Genomic DNA, 21,227 nt, shown 5'->3' with positions numbered 1-21,227 from the left:
GTTGTTTTTAAAGAAAAGCAAAAAAAAGTGTCCATTTAAAATAGCATCAAATTGGTCAGAAATACAGTGTAGACATTGTTAATGTTGTGAGTGACTTTTGTAGCCGATTTTTAATGGAATATCTACATAGGTGTACAGAGGCCCATTATCGGCAACATTCACTCCTGTGTTCCAATGGCACATTGTGTCAGCTAATACGAGTTTATCAGTTTAAAACGGTAATTGATCATTAAATCAAATTTGAGTTGTCACAAGCGCCGAATACGACAGTGACCTTACAGTGAAATGCTTACTTACAAGCCCTTAACCAACAATGCAGTTTTAAGAAAATAGGGGGGTGGCACCACACGGTCAGGTTTCTGACGACCTCCCTATAGGCTGTCTCATCGTTGTCGGTGATCAGGCCTACCACTGTTGTGTCATCAGCAAACTTAATGATGGCGTTGGAGTTGTACCTGGCCGTGCAGTCATGAGTGAACAGGGAGTATAGGAGGGGACTGAGCACGTACCTGTGTTGAGGATCAGCGTGGTGGATGTGTTGATACCTATCCTGACCACCTAGGGGTGGCCCGTCAGGAAGTCTAGGATCCAGTTGCAGAGGGAGGTGTTTAGTCCCAGGGTCCTTAGCTTATTGATGAGCTTTGAGGTCACTGGTGTTGAATGCTGAGGTGTAGTCAATGAATAGCATTCTCACATAGGTGTTCCTTTTGTCCAGGTGGGAAAGGGCAGTGTGGAGTGTAATAGAGATTGCATGATCTTTGGATCTGTTGATGCGGTATGCAAATTGAAGTGGGTCTAGGGTTTCTGGGATAATGGTGTTGTGAGCCATAACCAGCCTTTCAATGCATTTCATGGCTACAAAGTGCTACGGGTCAATAGTCATTTAGGCAGGTTACCTTAGTGTTATTGGGCACAGGGACTATGGTGGTCTGCTTGAAACATGTTGGTATTACAGACTCAGAGGTTGAAAATGTCAGTGAAGACACTTGCCAGTTAGTCAGTGCATGCTCGGAGTGCATATCCTGGGAATCCATCAGGCCCAGCGGCCTTGTGAATGTTGACCTGTTTAAAGGTCTTAATCACACAGTCATCAGTACCAGCTGATGCTCTCATGCATGTTTCAATGTTACTTGCCTCGAAGTGTGCATAGAAGTTATTTAGCTCGTCTGGTAAGGTCCTGTCACTGGGCAGCTCTCAGTTATGCTTCCCTTTGTAGTCTATAGTAGTTTGCAAGCTCTGCCACATCCAACGAGCGTCGGAACCGGTGTAGTACAATTCGATCTTAGTCCTGTATTGACGCTTTGCCTGTTTGATGGTTCGTAAGAGGGCATAATGGGATTTCTTATAAGCTTCCGGGTTAGAGTCCTGCTCCTTGAAAGTGGCAGCTCTACCCTTTTTAGCTCGTTGCGAATGTTGCCTGTAATCCATGGCTTCTGGTTGGGGTATGTACGTACAGTCACTGTGGGGACGACGTCCTCGATGCACTTATTGATAAAGCTTGTGACTGATGTGGTGTTCTCCTCAATGCTATCGGAAGAATCCCGGAACATGTTCCAGTCTGTGCTAGTGTAACGGATGTGAAACGGCTAGCTTAGTTAGCGGTGTGCGCTAAATAGCGTTTCAATCGGTTACGTCACTTGCTCTGAGACCTTGAAGTAGTAGTTCCCCTTGCTTTGCAAGAGCCGCGGCTTTTGTGGAGCGATGGGTAACGATGCTTCGTGGGTGACTGTTGTTGATGTGTGCAGAAGGTCCCTGGTTCGCGCCCGGGTATGGGCGAGGGGACGGTCTAAAGTTCTACTGTTACATTGATGCTGTTGCCCCGGATTACTGGTTGCTGCGGAAAAAGGAGGAAGGTCAAAAGGGGGGTGAGTGTAACGGATGTGAAACGGCTAGCTTAGTTAGCGGTGTGCGCTAAATAGCATTTCAATCGGTTACGTCACTTGCTCTGAGACCTTGAAGTAGTAGTTCCCCTTGCTCTGCAAGGGCCGCGGCTTTTGTGGAGCGATGGGTAACGATGCTTCGAGGGTGACTGTTGTTGATGTGTGCAGAAGGTCCCTGGTTCGCGCCCGGGTATGGGCGAGGGGACGGTTTAAAATTATACTGTTACACTAGCAAAACAGTCCTGTAGTTCAGCATCTGCTTAATCTGACCACTTTTTTATAGACCGAGTCACAGGTGCTTCCTGCTTTCATTTTTGCTTGTAAGAAGTAATCAGGAGGACAGAGTTATGGTCAGATTTGCCAAATGGTGGGCAAGGGAGAGCTTTGTATGCGTCTCTGTGTGTGGAGTATAGGTGGTCCAGATTTTTTTCCCTCTGGTTGCACATTTCACATGCTGATAGAAATTTGTTAAAAGTGATTTAAGTTTCCCTGCATTAATGTCACCAGCCACCAGGAGCGCAACCACTGGATGAGTGTTTTCCTGTTTGCCTATGGCGGAATACAGCTCATTGAGTGCGGTTTTAGTTTTAACTTCGCTCTGTGGTGGTATGTAGACAGCTACGAAAAATACAGATTAAAACTCTAGGTAGATATTGTGGTCTACAGTTTATCATGAGATACTCTACCTCAGGGAAAACTTTGAGACTTCCTTAGATATTGTGCTCCAGCTGTTGTTTACATAAATGCATAGGCACCCACCCTGTGTCTAACCAGTGGTTGCTGTTCTGTCTTGTCGATCGTGTTTAACCCACCAGTTGTATGTTCTTAATGTCGTCGTTCAGCCACTACTCGGTGCAACATAAGATACGACCGTTTTTAATGTCCCGTTGGTAGGATATAAACTCAGCAAAAAAAGAAACCTCCTCTCACTGTCAACTGCGTATATTTTCAGCAAACTTAACATGTATGAACATAAAAATATTAAACAACTGAGACATAAACTGAACAAGTTCTACAGACATGTGACTAACAGAAATGGAATAATGTTAGTCTGAACAAAGGGGGGGGGGGGGTGGCAAATCAAAACTAACAGTCAGTATATGGTGTGGCCACCAGCTACATTAAGTACTGCAGTGCATCTCCTCATGGACTGCACCAAATTTGCCAGTTCTTGCTGTGAGATGTTACCCCACTCTTCCACCAAGGCACCTGCAAGTTCCCGAACATTTCTAGGGGGAATGGCCCTAGCCCTCAACCTCCGATCCAACAGGTCTAGAAGGCCAGCATCCCAGAGTCGCCTCTACACTGTCGAAGTTAAGACAGGTGTTTTGCGTGTACTATTTAATTAAGCTGCCAGTTGAGGACTTGTGAGGCGTCTGTTTCTCAAACTAGACACTAATATACTTGTCCTCTTGCTCAGTTGTGCACCGGTGCCTCCCACTCTTTCTATTCTGGTTAGCGCCAGTTTGCGCAGTTCTGTGAAGGGTACATAGCGTTGTACGAGATCTTCAGTTTCTTGGCAATTTCTCGTCTTCATTTAATTTCTCAGAACAAGAATAGACTGACGAGTTTCAGAAGAAAGTTCTTTGTTTCTGGCCATTTTCAGCCTGTAATCAAACCCACAAATGCTGATGCTCCAGATACTCAACTAGTCTAAAGAAGGCCAGTTTTATTTCTTCTTTAATCAGAACAACAGTTTTAAGCTGTGCTAACATAATTGCAAAAGGGTTTTCTAGTGATAACTAGCCTTTTAAAATTAGAAACTTGGATTAGCTAATACAATGTGCCATTGGAACACAGTAGTGATGATTGCTGATAATGGGCCTCTGTACGCCTATGTAGATATTCTATAAAACAATCTACCGTTTCCAGCTACAATAGTCATTTACAACAATAACAATGTCTACACTGTTTTTCTGTGTCCCCAAACTTTTGAACAGTAGTGCACATTTTAGATACAGTGCATTCAGAATGTATTCAGACCCCTTGACTATTTCCACATTTATTTTACATTTCAGCCTTATTCTAAAACGTATTAAATATTTTATTTAAAAAAAAAAATAGAAACATCACATTTACATAAGAATTCAGACACTTTACTCAGTACTTTGTTGAAGCATCTTTGGCAGCGATTACAGCCTCGAGTCTTCTTTGGTATGGCACTACAAGCTTGGCACACCTGTATTTGGGTAGTTTCTCCCGTTCTTCTCTGTCAGGTTGGATGGGGAGTGTCACTGGACAGCAATTTTCAGGTCTCCAGAGATGTTCGATCGGATTGGAGTCCGGGCTCTGGCTGGGCCACTGAAGGACATTCAGAGACTTGTCCCGAAGCCACTCCTGTGTTGTCTTGTCTATGTGCTTAAGGTCGATGTTATGTTGGAAGGTGAACCTTCGTCCCAGTCTGAGGTCCTGAGCGCTCTGGAGTAGGTTTTCATTAAGGATCTCTTTGTACTTTGCGCCAAGCGGGCTGTCGTGCCTTTTACTGAGGAAAAGCTTCTGTCTGGCCACTCTACCATAAATGCCTGATTGGTGGAGTGCTGCAGAGATGGTTGTCCTTCTGGAAGGTTCTTCCATTTTCACAGAGGAACTCTGGAGCTCTGTCAGAGTGACCATCGAGTTCTTGGTCACCTCCCTGACCAAGACCCTTCTCTCCTGACTGCTCAGTTTGGCCAGGCGGCCAGCTATAGGAAGTGTCTGTGGTTCCAAACTTCTTCCATTTAAGAATGATGGCAGCCACTGTGTTCTTGGGGACCTTCAATGCTGCAGAAATATTTTGTTTTTTGATCTGATATGCACTTCTTCTTCTATGATATAATGGCAGTCAGCAAACCAATGTTAAAGGTGCATGCCCCCACCTTCTGTGCTGGAGTGTGGTCAATCACCATTTGCAACATTTCTAAATCGTCCTACCTTGCTTCCCCTCTGGAACGCTGCTGCTACTCTCTGTTATTATCTATGTATAGTCACTTTAATAACTCTACCCTTATGTACATATTACCTCAACACCGGTGCCCCCGCACATTGACTCTGTACCGGTACCACCTGCATATAGCACTGCTATTGTTATTTACTGCTGCTCTTTAATAATTTGTTATTATTATCTCTTACTTTTTTTTAGGTATTTTCTTAAAACTGCATTGTTGGTTAAGGGCTTGTAAGTAAGCATTTCACTGTAAGGTCACTGTCGTATTCGGCGCATGTGATAAATAACAATTGGTAGACTGTAAACTCTCCTTCCAAACTTACATTAAGCATCTTCAATCCAAAATTAAATCTAGAATCGGCTTCCTACTTCGCAACAAAGCATCCTTCACTTATGTTGCCAAACATACCCTCGTAAAACTGACTATCCTACCGATCCTTGACTTCGGTGATGTCATTTACAAAACAGCCTCCAACATTCTACTCAGCAAATTGGATGCAGTCTATCACGGTGCCATCCGTTTTGTCTCCAAAGCCCCATATACTACCCGCCACTGCGACCTGTATGCTCTTGTTGGCTGGTCCTCGCTTCATATTCGTCGCCAAACCCACTGGCTCCAGGTCATCTATAAGTCTTTGCTAGGTAATGCCCCGCCTTATCTCAGCTCACTGGTCACCATAGCAGCACCCACCCGTAGCACATGCTCCAGAAGGTCACCCCCAAAGCCAATTCCGCGTTTGGCCGCCTTTCCTTCCAGTTCTCTGCTGCCAATGACTGGAACGAATTGCAAAAATCACTGAAGCTGGAGACTCATATCTCCCTCACTAACTTTCAGCATCAGTTGTCAGAGCAGCTTACAGATCATTGCACCTGTACATAGCCCATCTGTAAATAGGCCACCCAATTACCTCATGCCCATATTGTTATTTATTTTAATTACATTTTTTTGCTCCTTTGCACCCCAGTATCTCTACTTGCACATTCATCTTCTGCACATCTATCACTCCAGTGTTTAATTGCTCAATTGTAATTACTTCGCCACTACAACCTGTTTATTGCCTTACCTCCCTAATATTACCTCATTTGCACACGCTGTATATAGACTTTTCTATTGTGTTATTGACTGTACGTTTGTTTATTCCATGTGTAACTCTGTGTTGTTGTTTGTGTCGCACTGCTTTGCTTTATCTTGACCAGGTCACAGTTGTAAATGAGAACTTGTTCTCTATTGGCCTACCTGGTTAAATAAAGGTGAAATAATACAATTTCTTTTTTAACACAGTACTTTCAGAAAATAAAAAATAGACCTACTAACTTCTAATAGACCCTCCTCTATCCCCAAAATCTCTTCCAACCCTGTTCAACCTCAACGACCCTACACTTCAATATTTCCCTCTCTTCAACATACTTACAACAATTGAACAACAATTTAACCGTCACTGTTTCATTGACCATACACTCCAGACACCAACCCTTCACATGTTTGCCAACCAGATGTAATGACGAGAGCAATTGAGCAAACACCACCTTCCTTCCTAATCTGACCTTTGAATCATGGTCCACCGACATTTCATATAAATGCTGGCCCTTGTGCTCAGAGTCCCATCTCTTCTGACACACATCTATCAAAATGTCTCTGATCTTACATTTGGCCTCTCCTCTACCCAGTGGCACATTAATATCAATTATATCTCGTTTCAAAGCTCTTTTAGCTAACTGGTCTACGATTTCATCCCCTTCCACACCTGAATGGGAACGTGCTGGGACCCAGTAGAATCTCACAAATACACCCATTCTCTCAATTCTCCATAATAACATTAATACCTCCAATAGTAGGCCACTCCTATTAGATTTACCAGATGATAAACTATTCAATACAGACAGAAAATCTCTGACATGCACTTTCAACTGTGGGACTTTAAATAGACAGGTTTGTGCTTTCCAAATCATGTCCAATCAATTGCATTTAGCACAGGTAGACTCCAATCAAATTGTGGAAACATCTCAAGGGTGATCAATAGAAACAGAATGCACCTGAGCTCAATTTCAAGTCTCATAGCAAAGTGTCTGAATACTTATGTAAATAAGGTATTTCTGTTTTTTAATTTGTAATAAATTGGTTAAACATTTCTACAAACCTGTTTTCACTGTCATCATGGGGTATTGTGTGTTGATTGATGAGAAATGTTTTATTTAATACATTTTAGAATATGGCTGTAACGTAACAAAATGGAAAAATCAAAGGGACTGAATACTTTCCATATACACAGTAAATATTCACCACCCTTAGTCAATACATTTTACCAACACCTTTGGCAGCGATTACAGCTTTGTGTCTTCTTGGTGAAGTCTAATAAGAGCTTTGCACACCTGTATTGTGCAATATTTGCCCATTATTCTTTTTATTATTCTTGAATTCTTTGAATTCCCCTCCCAGTGTCTGGTGTAAAGCAGACTGAAGCAAGTTTCACTCTTAGGTTTTTACCTATCCTTAGCTCCATCACTTTCGTTTCATTCTGAAAAACTCAATTTCATATGGTATGTTATGAATTTCAATTCATACAATACGTTATGGATTTGAAAAAACGTATATATATATATATTTGAAGATGAATGAAAAATAAAAAAACACCTTTATTGGATAAGTATTCACCACCCTTAGTCAATACATTTTTACAAACACCTTCGGCAGCAATTACAGCTTCGAGTCTTCTTGGTAAAGTCTCATAAGAGCTTTGCACACCTGTATTGTGCAATATTTGCCCATTATTCTTTTTAAAGTTCTTCAAGCTCTGTCAAGGTGTTGGGGATCATGGCCAGACAGACGTTTTCAAGTCTTGCCATTGATTATTCAGCAGATTTGAGTCACAACTGTAACTTGGCCACCCGGGTACATTCACTGTCTTCTTGGTAAGCAACTTCAGTGTAGATCTGGGTTTGTGTTGTAGGTTATTGTCCTGCTGAAAGGTGAATTCCTCTCCCAGTGTCTGGTGTAAAGCAGACTGAAGCAGGTTTCCTTCTAGGATTTTGCCTGTGCTTAGCTCCACCCTGTTTTTTTTTCATCCTGAAAAATTATTTAGTATGACATGTTACGATTTACAATTGATATGATATTTTACCATTTGCAAATTGTCAATATATTTTATGAATTTGCAAAATGTATAATATGTTACGAATTTGCAAAACTTGTTACGAATTCCAATTTGTTATGGATAACATTAGCTAGGTGGCTAACGTTAGCTAGGGGTTAGGTTAAAGGGTTAAGGTTAGCTAAAAGAGTTAAGGTCAGGGGAAGGGTTAGATAACATGCTAAGTAATTGCAAAGTAGCTCGAAAGTAGTAGGTAGTTGCAAAGATGCTAATTAGTTCAAATTGTCCGTTATGAGATTCGAACAAGCAACATTTTCGTTGCTAGACGTTCGCAGTACACAACCACACTCCTTTCGTGTTCGCCTTAAGTAACCTATCTTATGTAACTATGCCAAACATAACATATCATACTAATTTGAGTGTCCCAGATTTACATTTACTATGTAACGTCTAGTCTGAGACCAGTTTGCTGTAGCTTTTTTAAAATCACCAATGGCCTCATGGTGACATCCTTAAGCAGTTTCATTCCTGTCCTGCAGCTCAGTTCAGATGGACAACTGCATATTCGATGTGTCTGGGTGGTTTAGTACATCATCCACAGTATAATTATTAACTTGATCATGCTTAAAGATATGTATTAAATGTCTGATTTGTTATTGTTACCCATCTACCAATCACTGCCCTTCTTTATGAGGCTTTTGAAAAGCTCCCTGGTCTTTGTCCTTGAATCTGTGCTTGAAATTCAATACTTGTCCGAGGGACCTTACAGATGTTTGTATCGGGGACAGAGGAAGGGGTAGTCATTCAGAAATCATGTCAAACCCTGTAATTTCACACACAAGTTATGTGATTCGTTAAGCCACATTTTACTTTGAACTAATTTAGGCTTGCCTAAACAAAGGGGTGAATACTTAAGCAATTACTATATTTTAGTTATTTAATTTAGTAAAAATGTGTAGAATTTTATTTTCACTGGCATTATGGATTACTTAATGTAGGTTAATGGCAAATTACAATTAAATCAACATTTGAAAAAAGTTCAATGGGGTGTAGACTTTCTATAGGCACTGTAGTAGGCAGGTCCCCTGCTCAGGTGTTGCATGCATCAACCAAAGGTTTCGTGCCACTTCATCGACTGTGTTATCGACTGACAGATTTCTGTAACATATGATGTTGTTAGCTGAAATGTAAAATACCTATTCAGGCGTTGTAAGATCTGGCATGTCAGCAATGCCTGGGCTGAGGAATGTGCCCTGTGTTTTGGGTAGGTCCTAACTCTAACTTCCTTCAGGTTATATGGGAGATGATGAATCATCTCTCTGCACCGGTATGACACTGTAGGCATTGAGCCTTCAAATTAAGTATATGCATACTGCATATTACTTATGCAGGTGGTCATACTTTTAGTAGTAATTTTAAATGTATACTGTATTTCACAAGCTGCTGAACTCTCAAGACAGAAGTGGGGTCATCTCAAGTTTGTCAGCAAAACTTATTGGAACCAATACTATTACCATTTGTGTAATCATATAAAAATCTACAAATTGTCACATTATTATGATATTTCAACAATACATACACCTGTAAGGAATTCATCTAAAGGAATCATAAGGCCTATGGACCGATATAACATTTAAAGTGGATTTGTATTTTTTTAATTGAACCTTTATTTAGCAAGTCAAGAAATGATACAATGGTACATCAAATGACAAAGAGAACAATAGTCTTCACAATGTTATTTACATTTCATAATACTTTATAACATTGTTTCATCAAATATCAACCTACTCAGCTACCATAGAATCTGGCCATCAGGATTTCCTATATTGCAACTGAATATAGAAAATATGTCATTGGCTCTTGGTAGCTTCTTGGCAGGACTCCTCAACCCATGTCAGTTGTAGCAGCTACTCAGTGTTGTAGCTACAAATGAGGACACCTAGGTACGGACCTTGCCAACATTAAAAAAATATATAATAATCTATCATTTTTTTAGGAACAGTTGGGGTTTCAACTTACTGTTGAGAGTTAGAATAGTAAAATACACAAGGTGCAATTTCGAACTTGGTTGTGAATCAGCAGTTTCCCTCTTCTTATATGTCACTCACTGACTGTCACTCAAGTAGCCCATGTCAATTACATTTTTAGATTGTTAAATTAGTCTAGCCAGCTATCTAAATGTGTAGTAATCATGGCCAAATTTTTTCTGTTCTCCAAATAGTATTTTAGAGTGCGAACCTCACTAAAACTCAGACCCGGGACCTTGTTGTGCTTGTGAAATGTGATGGTTTATCAAAGAAGAATTGCCCTTTCAATGACTGGTTTTATTTCAGTGGTTATCTGTGCAACCACAGGAGAAAATAGATTATTTAGTAAGTAGCAGCGACAAACAGACATAAACTAGTGAATCACACTTTTTATCTTCGGGCAAATCTGGCATTAAGCAAACTATTAAAATGGATATTAACTCACATTTGAATACTGAAGGTAAATAAAACCAAGTTCAACTATGCAAAACAAACAAACAAATTAAGCAAAATTCAAATTCATTTAAGCAACTTGATATTAAGTAAATTGTTTTGTCATCAATTTGTCATACATTCTTCCAACAAGCTCTAAAGAAGGTTTTGCCCACTCATTTGTTCAGAGCGCTGTCTACCGTCACAATTCAGTAGTGGATTGCTGAGTTAACAAAAACTATCAACATCAATCAGATGTACATTTTTGAGTTCAAAATATGTATACTTAAGAAACCTACCAATGAACTGTTCACAACCCCACATCCTGAGATCCACACAATGGAATGAGAAACAAAAATATCACATTTCCTCATAAGACATTGAGCTGCAGTCCGTTTATCATCCTTCAATGGCACGATGAAAGATGATGATCAGCAGGAAATGTGAATGAGGTGATCCTCTTGGTTAATATTAGGTGATGACAGTTTCTTAATGACTCAGTTTAGTGTGATTCTCAGTGCCGTTGTGGGCGAGCTTGGTTTTGTGCTCGACGTGTTGGCCCCTGGTGGAGTACTGTACCATCAGGAAGGGCTCCTTGGTCTCGCCCTCTCCTACAATACTCTCCTCATCTTCAGACTGGCCAATCCGCTGCAGGAGCAGGTAGCACCAACATCCGCAGATGAGAACACTGAGGGCAGCAACAGCAATGAGGATCACTACGATTGTCACCACCCCAGTAGTTGGGCTGTGGTCTGTGATGTACATGTTGCAACGGGAAGGTGACTCAGAGCATTGTGACAGAACAGGGTACTTGACAAGGACAGCGTGGTGTGATCCCTTGCTGATTTTGGTGTCTTACGGTACTGCTTGGGAGACCTGGGGGTCACAAAAAGCAAATTAGGTTGAATATTTAACTCACAAAAATAACAAAATAAACCCTGTGGTCAGTGCTTGTATCTGCACATCTGAATCTGTTTAATGAATCTTCGGCAGACATCTGCTGACTCAACCATAGACCAATGTAATAGGACTCAACACAGAATCTAACCTCCAAATCCACCATAGAAGCAAACGGCTTGAAATAATGTATTGATACAAAATTTAGTTGATAGCCTAGCACCCTGTGATATGTAATCACATATTATCTATACGCCATATTCTGCATAACAGCGTATGCAATAATGAACTATGAACGGAACGCCTTTATGCCATCAATGCTAACGCATGTTTCAACTGTGCACGTCGAATCATTGCTCAGTAATATACATTTATGTATGTACATGCATGATACATCGGGTCGGAAGGAGAATTAAGACGCACTAGATGAGATTCCTTACAATTCCATCAAGACAGACGACGCTTTCGCGTGTCTTCATCAATGTGCTATGCAGCAACAGCCCTGCCTGTATCAACATATAAAAGCCATGGCTCTTCCTAAAGGAACCGATTTCATTCTAAAAAAAATGCTAATGCAGTGTATTAAATACACTAGTAGCTACTCACGAAAGAACTGAACTTCAAGGCCCCTGTTTCAGTGCAGGAAATGAGACCATGTGATGCACAATATATCGAAACAAATGTTATTTATGCTGTCAATCTCTATTTTAAAGCAACAGTAGTAGCTATATTAAATTCATTGACATGTACATTAAAATATATATATCACTTAATGTTTGTCTATGGACACAATTTTGAAACGTGAAATATATTATTATATAGGAGCTCATAGAATTGCTGTTACCTTCTTGGTCTCATATCAGTCCTAGCTCAATGTTATGTGGTGGTGTCATGCAAATACTGGTAGATGCTCCAGACGCCAAAATATCATGTGATACATACAGGCTGCTTGTTCATGGAAGATGGCTCGAGCTACTGTCAAAGTATTTTTTATTATGAACACAACAAATACAAAAGCAACCCAGAAATATACAAACAAGAGTACATAAACCTAACAGACTATAACATATCAAGATTAATTTTCAATTGTTAAATACTTTTATGGTGCGTAAATTGCTTTTTTTTTTTTTCAAGAGCGAGATCTATAGATCTGTTGTCTTAGGCCTAAATGCCTTTAGGATGAATGAATGAGTGTTTATGCTGCGGAAGAAGTCTTATTTCCGGATGTTTTGATTGAAATCCAGGCACCATGGAGCGTTCCTAAGTCCATGGTTTTACAAGGGTGTCATTGATTGTATAGGCCCCATTTATTTTCATTCATCACATACAATTGTGTGCTTCTGTAGAATTCACTTAATGGCACTTTTTCAATGTGTATGCATGACATAAGCACAAATAAAAGAGATAATTTTACCACCAAATGAGATCATTGTTCATTCTTTAATTTAAATTCTTTGTCTTTTGTTTGAGTTTGTGCTTTCTTGCCCGGACTAGCTTTTTTCCAATCATAATCCTCCTCCAACTCTTCTGACATGTTTAGTGTATTATATGCATATATTATAAACTGGGTGGTTCGAGCACTGAATGCTGACAGTATACTTAGCAATGGTATATTGACCATATGCCAGACCCCCTAGTGCCTTATTGCTTAATTATAGCCTATCATAAACAGTGTTTGGCTATAATATATGCATATAATGCACTTTCTATCATAAACGATGATGGGCACGTACTTCTCTAGGCTATGATCCATTACCTTTGGCAATGAAATATAGACACCGCTCAAAACCAGTAGCAATATTTACATTTTGATAAAAATAAATGAAAACAAACAGGCATTGATATCAACATACTGCTTATGCTTCTTTCTACGTGAGTGTTTGCTGAAGGTCTTCCACCTCCAACTTCCACATTTTTCTGTGAATCGCAGCACGTTCAGAAAGGTCTGCCATCTTTACCGCGCGAATGACAGGTTCTGGAGAGAGGGCCTGGATCATCCCCATCACCATGACATAATTACCTGTGTAACATTAGGGGGTAACAAATTAAAGGTTTTGTTAAATGTTGTACATATTTTAGCTGCAGCTAGAAGGAAAATAAAAGTGCATCTCACCCTGAAGTAGGCATGGGTTGCCCTTGGGAATGTTGTTGACGCCATTGACAACGAACGTCCCTGTCTCATCCAAAAGAAGAACCGTGTTGTGATCGGACCTAACTTCCATTATTGTCCCTTGCATCCAAACCACAGAGACTACAAGTGCAGTATTTTTCAATTGTCCCAGTCTTTTTATATTAAATTCGAGCTTGCCATTCAATCGGCTATCTTTTCCCTCTCGGAGTTGGCTGGAAAGAACTTTGATAGGAGGACTTTTCTTCTTTTCGCCTGAAATTTGTCCTGAGTCCATGCCATATGCGAGTGAAACCTTTCAAACGAGTTAGTTCCAAAAAATATTTCGTGTGACCTTTGACGTAGTTTGTGACAATTTCCGGGATGTTGATTTCAACATTTGTCAAAAAAAGAAAGAAAAAAAAAAAGATTTCAACATTTGTCTTTTGGGTATTGTTTATATATAGACTTGTGTTCCCCCATGTACTTGTTAAATCGATTTGTCGTTAATAATAAAAATACAATAAAATATTTGAACATTTCAAAATAAAAGCACACGTGGTGCTAACACTGGGTATTATCAAAGATTATAAACTGGGTGGTTTGAGCCCTGAATTCTGATTGGCTGAAAGCCATGGTATAGCAGAATGTAGACTATTGATATGACAAAACATTTAGTTCTACTGCTATAATTATACCACACATATTCGTGCATTATTGCTTAATTATACATGACAATGGGAGTCGTTTTTCACAAAGCGACACAAGAGGGCTGTCTAGCTCCCGCCTATCATTTCTTTGGATTGGTGGATACATTTCCATGAGGATTGTTGTTTTTTTCTCAAAGTTGACGGGATGTCACCTGTCCTACTTATATCAGTACACTCCTAACAATTTAAGAAAGTTATATTCCACCAAATAAACCTCACGTAGAAAACAAGCCATTATTTTTTGTTGTTGAACAAATTCGACCATCTCATTGACCTCCATACAAACCTTCTTGCATGGTGGGCGAAACAACGAAAAAACGCCACCTGCTGCAGGGAGAAAGATTTTCCGCCGAGTCGGGCCTCTGGTATTTTCATTTGCTGATGATGGGCATAGAGAACACACGTTTTGTCGTACGCATTTGATTTCTTTGATCCTGATTGACCCATGCAGTTTCTTAGGCCTATCACTATTGTGGACCATCAACTGAACAAAGTAAAACCATGTTCCGTAAATAATAATAACATTGGCGAGCAAATATAAAACTAGAAAATCAAATTGGACGCTTTTTCATTTGAATTGAAAAGTCACATCTTTCTCCCTTTCTTTGAGAAAAGCATTTCTGGCAGATTAAAGTGGCCTTTCTTAGTAAAACCCACAACAGAACACCCTCATATTAATCTGTATTTATTTCCCATTCCCAACATATAAAATTAAATAAACAAAAAAGTATATATATATATATTTTTTTTAAATGTAGTAGTTGATAAATAACCTACATTAGTTATATTAATATTAATGATTAACCAATAGAAAATACAATTGGAGCAATGGAGTTGATAGAACACTATATATTATATGGGATATTTATTGCATACTGCACTCATTTGGCTGTTAAATATAACGTCAGCTTTAATGTCTTCTTTAAAAATAGATTACAAAAATAGATGTAATATTAAGACGTGATATGATAATTATGCAATTTGGTCTAAATTATAATGCTTCTCTTGCAATATTATAATCTACATTTGCACTGCAATGAACAAGAGACCAAACAGGAAAAGCAGAAGGAGCTGGATATGTGCCTCTGCTCTGGCCTAAAAGATAAGGAGAGAGAGAACAGAATAACAAGGTTAAGATTTGCATGTCTTCTGTCATTACTGTTACTTTCTGTTCCCAAACACATTCCTATACATTATAAATATAATTATGTTTATGGTACATTACAGATAACTAATGTCCCTCTTTGAAACCAAATGATTTGTAAACTTTCTAATGGAATCACATTTTAAAATGGATTTAGCGCATGCGAAGCATGCTAACCATGAATGTAACATTTGACACCTTACTGGAAGTTGTATTTTTGATGGTGGTGGCAGTATTTGTTGTCATGGGGTGGTGTTTGAATTCACCCTTCCTCCGGTCAGACTGATACCCAGCTTGTCAAGCTCAGACTAACTGCTTTGACACCCAGTTCTGCATTACAGTGGTATTCTCAAAGGTTTTCAGTCAATTTAGGTTGGAGCCGAGGAGTCCAGACACTTCACTCACACTACGAGCCTAATTGGAGGCAGAAAATTACAGAAAAAAATGATAGATGACAATGAATATGAGTCACTGCCATCACAGGTTATTGATGAATGGTATGGTTACGGGAATGAGCACATACCTGGACAGCAGCTGAATCCAAACCAATAAAAGTGTTGATGTCCATGCTAATATTCACCCTAGACAGACTCCGGATGTAGGTGATAATGGCACCTCCTAAAAAAGGGTTACGAACATGGTGAGAATGAGGACTGGGGTGGCACAAGTGTTCTCTAATGTCACAGCCCGAGTGAACTAAATCTTTTAAATCACATTTATTACAGGATATCCAAGAAACCATTGTCTTTATGTATGTATGCAGAAAAGGGAAACCTTACCCAGCTACGTCTGGTAGGATGTTAGCTGATCTGCAGTGGCGCAGGTTTGGATGAAGTTGATAGGAAAGGCGATCTCAGCTACTGCAAAGAAGGCCTTCTTATGTGCTGAGGAACAGCTAGTGATTTCCAGAGCATCTGCATCTCTGTTGTGTTCAGAAGGCACAAGAAAAACACTAACTATGAACACTCAAACAAAAAAAGCATATGAAAATGGTCCAACATTTTAAGGGCCGTTTAGGCCTGGATACTCTGTTGAGGTTAACCACTGCAAGAGCACAACAAAGATAAATGTGAACTGGAGTGACTCGACCACAAGGTGTCTCTCTCACACAGCAAGATCTGTCGATGATCTTACCGGAGACTGTCATTTCTGATGCCTTGCAACACACTGAGGTCCAGTGGGCACAGGTTAGGCCCTCCAATTGAATTCAATTCAGAGGCTCCAAGCGAATTGCCAGCACTTAAGAACTTGGTGACAATAACTTTGGCCTGAAATTGAGAAAGGAAGATGAAAGATACATTTAAATCAAAAAGCCAACTCGTTAAAATCTACATCTTTTAGAAGCAAAATGTTTACATTTACATTTACATTTAAGTCATTTAGCAGACGCTCTTATCCAGAGCGACTTACAAATTGGTGCATTCACCTTATGACATCCAGTGGAACAACCACTTTACAATAGTGCATCTAAATATTTTAAGGGGGGTGAGAAGGATTACTTTATCCTATCCTAGGTATTCCTTAAAGAGGTGGGGTTTCAGGTGTCTCCGGAAGGTGGTGATTGACTCCGCTGTCCTGGCGTCGTGAGGGAGTTTGTTCCACCATTGGGGAGCCAGAGCAGCGAACAGTTTTGACTGAGCTGAGCGGGAACTGTACTTCCTCAGTGGTAGGGAGGCGAGCAGGCCAGAGGTGGATGAACGCAGTGCCCTTATTTGGGTGTAGGGCCTGATCAGAGCCTGGAGGTACTGAGGTGCCGTTCCCCTCACAGCTCCGTAGGCAAGCACCATGGTCTTGTAGCGGATGCGAGCTTCAACTGGAAGCCAGTGGAGAGAGCGGAGGAGCGGAACATGTTTATCATGTTGTTTTTTTAACACCATTTAAAGACATTGTTGGTGTAAAGTTAAATATCCCTACTTTGTCGGAGTCCCATTCTCCATTGCCATTGTCCATCAGTGATGCTAGTGTGTCCACTGTAGTGATGTTCCACTTGTTAATCTGCTCCATGGAAGCCACGCGAGACACTGACCCAAGCACCTGAACCTGCTGGTCTGAGAGACCTTTGGGGTACGCCTAGTGGACAAGACCACACCATAAAGAGCTGTTACGGAATGACCACCTCTTGGCAACCTGTGAGTTTGAAATCTGTTGTGATTTCCTGTTTTGTGTCAGTAAAGTTCTATACCTGGCGTAGCTTCTCCAAAATGACCTTTTGCATGTCATCATCATCTACCTTCTCAGTCAGGCTGGCCAGTTTGTCCATTACTACTTGGGCGCTCAGACAGTGGAATGCGTTATTGCTTATGGTCACTTGAGTAATGTTGCCAAGGGAGTCTGGACATGCATTTACTAAATAGACAAGTATTGAAAAGAAATATGATCATTCATGTCATAAAGGAGCCTCCACTATTAAAACCACAGAACAGCTATATTGACCTGATATTATTTAAACCTACCAGTGCTTCGTTTGGATCTCAAAGACATGGTGCATTCTTTGAACAGCTTCTTCAGTTTCCTCTTCATTGTCTTGTTTGTACATAGTCTTTTCATGAATTTCTTCAGGAACTTGCTTCTATTCCACTGTTTCCGTCAAAAGAGAACACATTAAGAAATAAGAAACGCATATAAGGTAAATGAGAGCTTTTCAAATTGAGATGGATAACAATCTCAAATGATGTCACTCAAATGATGTCATTCAAAAGATAGGGGAGCTTCCTGCCACCCAGGGCCTGTATACTAGGCGGTGTCAGACAAAGGCCCCAAAAAGACTCCAGCTACCCAAGTCATAGACTGTTCTTTCTGCTACCGCACGGCAAGTGGTACCAGAGAGCCAAGTCTAGGTCCAAAAGACTCCTCACCAGCTTCTACCCCCAAGCCGTAAGACAGCTGAACAATTAATCAAATGGCCACCCTGACAACACTGCTGATACTTGCTGTTTATTATCTATGCATAGTCACTTTACCCCTACCTACATGTACAAATTACCTTGACTAACCTGTACCCCCGCACATTGACTCGGTAGAGGTACCCCATATATATATTTTATGGTTATTTTGTGTTCATTTTTTATTTTATTCATTTCTTTAGTTATTTAGTAAATATTTTCTGAACTCTATTTTCTTAAAACTGCATTATTGGTTAAGGGCTTGTAAGTAAGCATTTCACGGTATTTCACGTATTAGAAATTGGGAGTTGCAGTTTGCAAAGTCTCCACCCTTGCAAAAGGAAACCCTTAACCAAAGCTCCCCACTTCCACCAATTTCCCCACACAAGCGAATCAGTCGGAGTTTAAGCACCGCCTTCGACCAATCCTGATACATCCAAATAATCAGTGACGAAAACTGATTCTAACAAATTAAGCAAATAAGTGCATTTCCCCAGAAAAGTAATCATGTCACTTTTCCACTTCGTTCTATCCATGTCATGATCTGACACAATGATTGCAGTGTCCTTCCAAAAAATCTATAGACAAAAATGCATTCATTTTTTCATTTTTTTGTGTATCTACACGAATACAAATCAGCACAGCTCCAATATCAGCAATGTGACATACCCATATGTGGTGTTGCCACTGCAGATAACAGTCTCCATAGCTGTAATCTGCTGATCGGAGAAGTCATTGCAGTTCTTTAGTTTCTCCAGGATGTAAGAGTCAGCGCTCTGAATGTAGTCTTCATCCAGAGCACATGCCATGTTGCCCAGTACCTCGACATTATCTCGACTGAGCTGTGTCCCTTTGATGTTCTGGAATAAATCAAATGTCGTCATTATCACTGCTTTTAAACACTCAGTCGGAAACGTGTGTCTTTCATCTTGAATACATAACTCACCAGGCACTTTTTGAAATTTGTTCAGTAGATCAACCTTTCTTCCATCCAACGTGCTGGACAGGGCGGAGAAGTCTGCTCATCCTGTTTCAATGAAGTAGGATCTGCAGTCGGTCTGTTGCATGTTGGTGTAGCTGGAGAAAGATACAAACAGTTTACATTGTCTTTATGGATCATTTATAAGGCATTTTCATTTGGTTATGTCATTTTCATTTGGTTAATATTCACCGGTGTCTCCTTGAGAACCACCTTTCTTCGACCGGCTCTACGTCTGCAAGCTCTGATGAGAGGTTTAATTCTTGTTTTGGTGAAAGTCTGGACACGAGAGCAAATGAATCCTTGAAGCACGTACTCAGAAAGGCTACAAAGAAATCAATGCAGTACATTCATTCGAGTTAATACAGGAACTATAAATGTCATCATAACCCATTTTTGTTTAAGTACATAATAAAAATGTATCCCCATGTGAAAATGATACATGTATGATTTCTGCTCAGCTATTGGTCAGGACCAACATTCTCTAAACACTGTTACACTTACTCATCAGGCTCATCCAACCCATTTGCTACTGTATCAAAGAACAGCACAGCCTAATGAAACAGAGAGAAACAGAGGTGCAGACACATTTATTGATGTATAATACACATGTTCACCACTGTATAATCGTGTACATTTTGAAGGTCTACACAGCTTTTGAATACTACAATCCCCTCAATACCTGCTGAGGTCTCCATTTTTTCTTGTTGATGTTCAGAGCAGTGAGTTTGATTTCCAGTTGTTGGGAAATTCAGTAGATTGCTGGGAATGTCGGTTGCCATTTCATCTGGGACATTGACTATCAGTTCCGTTGGTTTCATGTCGACTGATGATCTGAATAAGTCATACAAAAACATGTCAACATTTTAAAAGTAATACTGTTATTATGATTGACTACCCTAGATTTTTTCATAACACATTTAAATGAGGCATGTAGAAATATTGGGAGGGAAATTCATAACGCCTACTTCACATCAGTTAGTCTAGCTACTGTAAGTACATACCTTATTAACATAGATCTGCTGCACAATTGTTGGAGCAGTCAGCATGTTGGTAACACATTTTGGGTAGGCGGATGTTGTCAGAACCTGCTGCTCGGGTATTGCGGTGAGTGTTTGGGTTGGAAGACCTCCCACTAAAGAGCCCAGGTTTATTAGACTGTCGGTGTTGTTTATCTGAAGAAAGAGAACATTAAATTATGAAATATCCTCTACATTGGAAGTAGAGAGGATGGAATGGTTTAAAGCATGAATCATGGTTGTGAATGATGCTCACAACCAATAGGCCACTAGCAATAAACCTATTAAGAAGTGAATCAACTGGAAGTTTTGGGTGATGAGGAATCTGTATGATGGACAAGGACTGTCCCAAGTTCCATCCAGAAACACTACTCAGAGTACTCAGGGATTGTAAAATCACACTGGGCGGGGTTTTAGTGATCTGTCCAGTGTTCAGACTTGTGACCTGCGGGCCCAGGGCCGTGATTGATCCCGGACTTTGATCCAGGACGAATTTGGATATTCGATGGCAGTGCAGAAGAAATCTGGAAGTAAATGACATCAGCGAAGATTAGGTAACAGTATCACTTAACCAATCAATGGATTATGATCACATGGAAATAATGGCTCATACTGATCCTGATGGTGCTCACCTCTGAGTCTACGTTAGTACAGGATTGGTTCAGGTTGCCCAGGACAACCACACTCTCTGACTCATTGAGCTTAGAGTAAGCTGAAGCTGGGACAAAACATTGTAGGTGTGGTGGAAGCCTAAAGATATGGGAATAAAACAAAAATATTAAATAAAACACTGAGTAACACTATCTTGGATGAGAATGTCATGCCCAACTTCCCCATAGCGTCATTCAGATTCAATGTAGACTGTTGTCTGTTAACATACCCTTGACATAAATGCAAGAAATAAAGTAAGTTAGTAACATAAAACTAATTATTTTAGTGGCTACTGTTCAAAACTCACTGCAGTGGGAGGAAGTTGGAGTTCTGCAGGAAGATAAGCTCAGTAAAGCGTTTAGTCAGATTTTGAGGAGCTCCGGCGAAATTGAACAACTCAATGTTGACAGGGTTCACGGCAAATAGTTTTAGCTGTAAAAAACAAACAAAAAGATAAACCTTTGGTTATATATTTTTGGTAATATAT

The 21,227-nt window shown here is 40.1% G+C and overlaps 1 protein-coding gene and 1 long non-coding RNA gene across 5 annotated transcripts; both read right to left on the bottom strand.

The window, feature by feature from the left end:
- Positions 1–9,519: 9,519 nt before the first annotated feature.
- Positions 9,520–13,239, bottom strand: LOC123999360 (stannin-like). Of its 4 annotated transcripts, none has more exons than XM_046305031.1 (2): positions 13,102–13,239; positions 9,520–11,227 (listed from the first exon to the last, which is right to left on the bottom strand). In XM_046305031.1, the coding sequence occupies exon 2, from the start codon at positions 11,114–11,116 to the stop codon at positions 10,841–10,843; it is 276 nt and encodes a 91-aa protein (XP_046160987.1). In that variant the 5' UTR covers positions 11,117–11,227; positions 13,102–13,239; the 3' UTR covers positions 9,520–10,840. The 4 variants fall into 4 exon arrangements, with proteins under 4 accessions (XP_046160987.1, XP_046160985.1, XP_046160986.1 ...); XM_046305029.1 differs by having other exon boundaries at positions 12,093–13,118; XM_046305030.1 differs by lacking the exon at positions 13,102–13,239 and adding an exon at positions 11,855–12,009.
- Positions 13,240–14,900: 1,661 nt separating this feature from the next.
- Positions 14,901–21,158, bottom strand: LOC123998702. Its single transcript, XR_006832317.1, has 14 exons — positions 21,048–21,158; positions 20,722–20,839; positions 20,075–20,613; positions 19,753–19,904; positions 19,575–19,624; positions 19,263–19,395; positions 19,038–19,168; positions 18,761–18,951; positions 17,663–17,786; positions 16,344–16,477; positions 15,989–16,131; positions 15,733–15,827; positions 15,413–15,623; positions 14,901–15,160 (listed from the first exon to the last, which is right to left on the bottom strand). It is a non-coding gene; the product is annotated as an uncharacterized LOC123998702 (long non-coding RNA).
- Between the last annotated feature and the right edge of the window lie 69 nt (positions 21,159–21,227).

The sequence above is a fragment of the Oncorhynchus gorbuscha genome, linkage group LG16 (assembly GCF_021184085.1).
Source record: "Oncorhynchus gorbuscha isolate QuinsamMale2020 ecotype Even-year linkage group LG16, OgorEven_v1.0, whole genome shotgun sequence".
NCBI classification, from domain to species: Eukaryota; Metazoa; Chordata; class Actinopteri; order Salmoniformes; family Salmonidae; genus Oncorhynchus; species Oncorhynchus gorbuscha.
The sequence above is the reverse complement of the archived record's forward strand: the minus strand, read 5'-3'. Positions and strand labels throughout refer to the sequence as shown.